Source organism: Oryzias melastigma, linkage group LG20 (assembly GCF_002922805.2).
Source record: "Oryzias melastigma strain HK-1 linkage group LG20, ASM292280v2, whole genome shotgun sequence".
NCBI classification, from domain to species: Eukaryota; Metazoa; Chordata; class Actinopteri; order Beloniformes; family Adrianichthyidae; genus Oryzias; species Oryzias melastigma.
Genome location: NC_050531.1, coordinates 20,919,595 through 20,925,617, shown reverse-complemented (window position 1 = coordinate 20,925,617; position 6,023 = coordinate 20,919,595). Strand labels below are relative to the sequence as shown.

At 40.5% G+C, this 6,023-nt stretch overlaps 1 protein-coding gene across 3 annotated transcripts in view; it reads right to left on the bottom strand.

Annotated features, from left to right (window-relative positions):
• The window catches only part of zcchc2 (zinc finger, CCHC domain containing 2), a 19,560-nt gene that overhangs the window by 6,988 nt on the left and 6,549 nt on the right, over positions 1 to 6,023 (bottom strand). For all 3 annotated transcript variants that reach the window (XM_024279875.2, XM_024279874.2, XM_024279876.2), the window contains 5 exons: positions 5,834 to 5,934; positions 1,916 to 2,019; positions 1,371 to 1,433; positions 524 to 578; positions 319 to 442 (listed from right to left, as the gene is read on the bottom strand). In XM_024279875.2, coding sequence (XP_024135643.1) covers positions 319 to 442; positions 524 to 578; positions 1,371 to 1,433; positions 1,916 to 2,019; positions 5,834 to 5,934 — 447 coding nt within the window. The remainder of the gene's footprint in view (positions 1 to 318; positions 443 to 523; positions 579 to 1,370; positions 1,434 to 1,915; positions 2,020 to 5,833; positions 5,935 to 6,023) is intronic.

Sequence of the window (6,023 nt, the reverse complement as noted above, 5' to 3'; positions counted from 1 at the left end):
TATTTGGAGGTCGAGTTTCAGAGCAGCATCAAGTTTAACACCCAAGCTTGTGACCACAGACTGCTCAAAAGGGGCAAGAGAGAGGAGAATGATGCTATGATCCTTTCCACCACTAGGGGAAAACACAATCACCTCAGTTTTCTTTTCATTTTGGCCAAGAAAGTTCTCCGACATCCACAGCTTGACTTCAGCAAGGCAGTCAATTATTGCTTTAATGCTGCGGTCTGGTCCCTTGCATATAGGAACATAAATGCATATAGGAACATAAAACCAGAAACTTTTCTAACTCCCTTTGGTCATGAGGCTCACCCCCCTCACCTGCTCTTTCTCCGGGCCACCCCGGGGTGAACAGCTCTTCTTCCTCCATTCTGCAGGACCGTTAACCTCCACGGCGTGGCCCCCCCTCCGAGTGTCCACTGTGGGGCCTTTGGCACTGGGAAAGCTGCAGGACAGATGATCAGATGGAAATGAGCGGCAGAGTTTGTGTTTTCTCCTGAACGTGAACGGAAGCGCTGATGCTCACAGAGGACATGGACTCCTGGATCCGTGCTTTTTCTTGGGTCCCTGAACGTAAGACTCTGAGAAAAAGAAAAAAAAACGCAAATTAGATCTAGTTATCCACTGCAGAATGAAACCTCTCTGCTGAGGATCACTCTGGGAACAATCTAAGAAAAATTTTAATCTGTAAATCCAACAGAAAGGACAGAAAGTTAATCTTGTATTTAGACAATTAACCAGCAGAGGGCAGAAGGAATGCACTACTGAGAAAGCAGAGAATCAATGGACATGCACATTGAATCATCCATTTCCCACAATGCAACGGTGCTAAAAGAACCTGAACTTCAAGATCCATTCTAATGACAATCATTTTTGGTGTTTTTAACATGTTCTTGTGGCGTTTTTTATGATGTTGGAGGACAAATTTAAAGAAAATTAAGCTCAAAAATAAGTTTGTTTATTTCTTTATTCAATTCTTTTAAATTAGGGGCAGATAAAAAAAAATACAGTTTAAAAAAAAGATATTTATTATGTAGAAAACACGCTGGGCGGGCCGTAAGCTCGGAGCCCTCAGCAGCGGGGAGGGGAGAGGGGGCGGGGTTGCTTAGCATCACCAGGATAATTGAAGGATAATTTCTAATAAAACCATGTTCTAGAAAACACCTTTTTTTCTCGTCTAAAAACAACATAAAAAAGACCACTTTGGATCAAAAGACGATCAGTGGGACTTTAAAACCAGCGAGACCGGCTCGCCTGCTGCTTTCAGCTCATCCTCTTTCAGCACCAGCAGACTGCTATAAGTCATTCTTTCTGTCTGCTCTCCTGCCTCTCTGATAATCTCAGGGCTGGAAATGAGAGGCTGCAGAGCTCACCTTCCTCCTGACTGGAGGCGTCCGAGCAGTCTTGATGGTAGGCGTTATTTGGCTGGCAGTGGCCTGTTGGGAACAAGAATTAAAATAAAAGAAAATCCAGTTTAGATTTCTGCTTACTTCAAAAACTATGAAAAGCATTGTTTCCAGGAGGAAGCAGGCCAATTTTGGCATTTGTTAGGTTTCATTTTGATAATATCAAGGTTTCACTAATTATCTGCTTATTTTCCCTGAACAGATAAGTCCAAAAAGTATATTTTCTATCGTTTAAGAAAAGCTCAAAGCGGTAAAAGTTTTGTTGCAGCCTCAAATCTTTCAAGTAAAAATTACTTTTAATGATTTACATGAGATTTATTAACAGCATCAAGTGATAGGTAAAGATTTTTTTAACTATAAACTATTTTCCTCAATAAAAATCAACAGTCTTATGATTCAACAAATGTTTCAAGGGCTCAAATATGCCTGGACTATTTTCATAACCAGACTGGACATTAAATGAAGAGCAGTTCCAGCACATGGACTGCTGATCAGATCTGTACAATACTCACATATGGAACAAGCGGGTTTGGAGGAGTGAGCTGAATCACAGGTGAAGAAGCTGCAGACCTTCCTGGTCTGTCTGAAGAGCGGAGGAGCCGACAGAAACCGTTCCCTGCAGGAGGACAGAGGGGGGCAGCAGAGACCGCATGGATCAACACTTCAAGACCACATCAGACACCAACGTTTACACACTTAAGTCCTGCAAAAATGTTTTTGAAAGCACGCAAGTTTTCGTTAAGTTGCTGAGATATTGAGATATTTCTGGAGGTTAAGTCAGAGCAGGGGTCACCAACACGTCGCCCACAGGTCTCTTCTAAAAATAGCGCAACTCACTTGTGAGCTGCTCGAAAATTTTGTCTTTCGGGACCTCTCGGGGCACCGAGAGGTCCCGTAGCGTCAAAGTGCTTTAGAAACTGCGGGTCATACGGAATGGCGCAGCTCCTCCCCCTTTCCTCATCACTTCATCTGCAGACGCACTTTTGCAGCTTGGAGCCTGAAGTCTCATGAGCGCGAGCGCCATGACAGAAACTTTAATTTATTATGTCGTGTTTTCAAGCGGAAAAATGTCCAGATGCTTATTTGTTAGAATGCTTTTTCTTTTAACCGCTGAACAGACTCCTCCCTCTTCTGTGTCGAGCTGCGCTGCACGCGCCCCAGACAGAGCTGTGACGTCACCCACATGCCCCCTTTTAGTGAATGAAATAAAAAAAAAAATAATACTTGTTCTCATTCATCGCCGTGTTTTTAATGACTTATCGCGTGAGTTGGTTTGTGCTTTATCGCAAAATTATATTTTAATTGAAACAGTGTCATTTAGAAACTGTTTTTTTTTTAATTCCTAGAATTTCCATAAAGTTTTGCGCAAATGTGTAATGGAAACGCAGCTAATAAAGAATGAGGCGTCCCCTTCTCCCTTTCCCACATGGAGACACAGAGAATATTTGATTATTAGTTATCTTTAAAGGAAACATAGATTACAAATAATAAAAAAAATAAATAAAAGACTTGCATTTTTCGAAAAAAAGTTTTTGCGCGTAGAGGAGCTGGTTTTGGGGGCGTATTGAAATGGATATGGACATTTTTCGCAGAACTGCAATGGAAATGGACTTTTTTCTAATTAAATGTGTCTGCCCAAGTGAGAGATCAGCGTCACAGCTCATCGTGCATCTCCTCTGTAAAATCAATAACCAAGATTTCCTCATTGCTTCATCTGTAGCCAACCTTCTGCAGCCTGAATACTTGTTCTGGACATTCTTTAACATTCCACTGAACAGACTTCTCACTTGCATCTGAGACTGTCAGTGGACTCGCTGCACGAACCAGCGCGGCACGCTGATGTGACGTCACTCAAATGCTCCTTTTTAGTAAATCAAATAAAAAATACACACACACATCGCCGTGTTAAATGACTTATCACGTGAGTTGATTTGTGTTTTATCGTATTATTATGAAACCGTATCATTCTGACACTGTTTTTTAAAAATTCCTAGAATTTGGTTCAAGCGTCATGTGTAATGGAAACAGAACCCAGAGCTGCTGAGTGTTTCTGAATGGTGCGTTCACTGAGCCCCGGATATCGGCAGTAAAACGAAGCAGTTTATCAGAGAAAACATAGAACACCGGCACTGATCCGGATATAATCGATTGATTAAATTGTGTTGAAGAGTTCTCTGAAAAACTGATTTGTTGTGCTGCGGTTTGTTTAAAAATGACAAAGACTGAGTTGGGCCGAGTGGCTGTTCGCTTATGTCCAGAGGTCAGTTAACGCCCCATGTACAGATTCTTGTCTGCTGTGGGATCTGTCAATCAACCTGTTCGGAGGTTTAAGGAAAATAAAGTGATGGGTTCATGAGACTGAATTAAAGCGTTTGAGGAGGGTATCCACTAATAATAGTTATAATTAATTAATAATAATTAATTAATAATTAATTAATAAGTTATAATTTTGTTAAAAACATTTCATTTGGTCATTACCTCAAAATGTGACAAGATCTGTTGAGATTAATAAAGTGCTGAATATTGATATTTGTTTCCTAGCTTGTTGTCAGTATTGATAATTATGCTAAGAAATCAGAGTCTTCACATAGAGGAGGATCATTATTCATTATTAATAATGTAGAACTAAAGGCAAAATAAGCAGATTTATTATTTCAAACTGGTGGCCCTTCGTATGATTCAGTACCCATGAAGTAGCCCGCAGTTTCAAAAAGGTTGGTGACCCCTGAGTCAGAGCATTCAAGCTTTCAACGGAAAACTGTTTCTTAATTAATAGCAGGAGTGTGCAGCCTTCTTTAGGTTCTTTCCAGGAGCAAACCAGAGCCGAGTCCCATACGAGTTAAACCATACGGCCGTTATTGTCATTTTTTAAAAAGAATTTAAACCAATATCGTTACAGAGGTTTTCTTTTCTTCAGTTTGTTTGCTTTTGCAGATTTTTTCCATGTATGTGCAGAGATCTGAGAGCAGCTTCTCTTTCAGCCACGTCCAACTGATGCATTTCCACAACTACACACAGATCTGTTCTTCTTACTCTGTTCATCTTTTGAGCTTCTCTAAAAGCTTTTCTAGGAGACACTTTCCACAGAAAGTTCATCAGAAATTCACCTAAGAGTCGTGGTGGGTGGGACTGCTGCCGTGGAGCAACTCCACCCCCAATTCCTGTCACCCGTAACTTGGAGCTCTCTGTTTACACGCTCTCCCACTAGCTTACAGCCCTGGTGGTCAATATTAGAGCTATCCAACGCCATCTCAGACAAGGAAAACAAAAACGTTCAGCGTGCAATTTGTTGTTCTGAGTCTGAAGTAAAAAAAAAAAAACCTGAACCATTTCCACAGAAGTAAAGAAACTGTTCCTGTTTGGGTGACGAGCTTCTCTTTGCTATTCGCACCGTGAGAGATGAAAAGACTGACAATACTCTGAACTATAGACACTCAAGAAAGAAGAGAGCTTGCAAAATAAACCCAGATGATAAATCTCTTTAAACAACTAATTTGAACTCACCAATAAAATTGATCTACAAATAGGCATTTTTGCCATCACAAGAATTTGAATCAAGAAATACTCATAAACTCAGTTTTAATCTTTATTTTCCGATTGTGTATCCTCTATGATCATAAAAATGACATAAGAACATGTTAAAAATACAAAAAAGATTATTATCATCAGAGTGGTTCTTTAAACTTTAACAGCACTTCTTTATAAAAGTGTATTTTTTCTATTTATTTTATTCAATCCTCCTATTTTTAAAACTCTTAGTTTGAAGTAATGATAATTCAAGTATGCGTGTGAAGTATCAATGAGTTATTTTGAAATATCCAGGTTATGAAGGATGTTTTTATCCAGAACTGCCCTTTGCCTCGGTTTGTAAACAGCGAGATAAGCAGAGGGCGGAGCTACCAGAAAACAGGCCGATAAGTTTCACTTTCCTGAGTTTCCTTTCTGTCTAAATGAAAGTCCTGCTGCAGCTGCAGCACCAGTTTCACTAATGACGTTTCTTTGAGACCTTTTGACACTTTGTTCATTCATCACTGCCATCAAGATTAAACATTTTACTTCTTTTTACTGTACATTTTATTCTTACATGTTTAGAGAATGACATCTAAGCTGCTCTTCTTTGATATTGGTATAAAATCTCCTCTCTGAATGCTTCAGAGTGGCCGACAAAAGCCCTCAGTTATTATCCACTGAACTGTGCTGCAGCACAGAATAGGAATGTACTAAATATAGGAAACGGGCCTGAATTGGAGAAGTCAGAATAAGAGAATGAAGTGACCACAGAGACCGCAGTGAATCTTCACAGAGGAGACTCCTCGCTACGAGGTGACCAGCAGAACCCAGAGCAACGAAATGGCGGAAAAAGTCAAGAAAGCTGATGGTTTGCAGGTGAACGCTGTGCAGCTGTGACAGGAGAGGAGGAGTGATCCTACCTGAGGTTGTTCTCCACCTCCCTGCTCTCATACTGGTCCCCTTGGTTCAGAAGTCTCAGAATGCTCTTCTCAAAAGACTCTGTGGTCTGATCCTTTGGAAGCTACGGGGAGACGAGAAGATCAGAATCATTGAAAACTAGGGGTGTGCCAAAATATCGATATTGCGATATATCGCGATATTTAGTCCTGC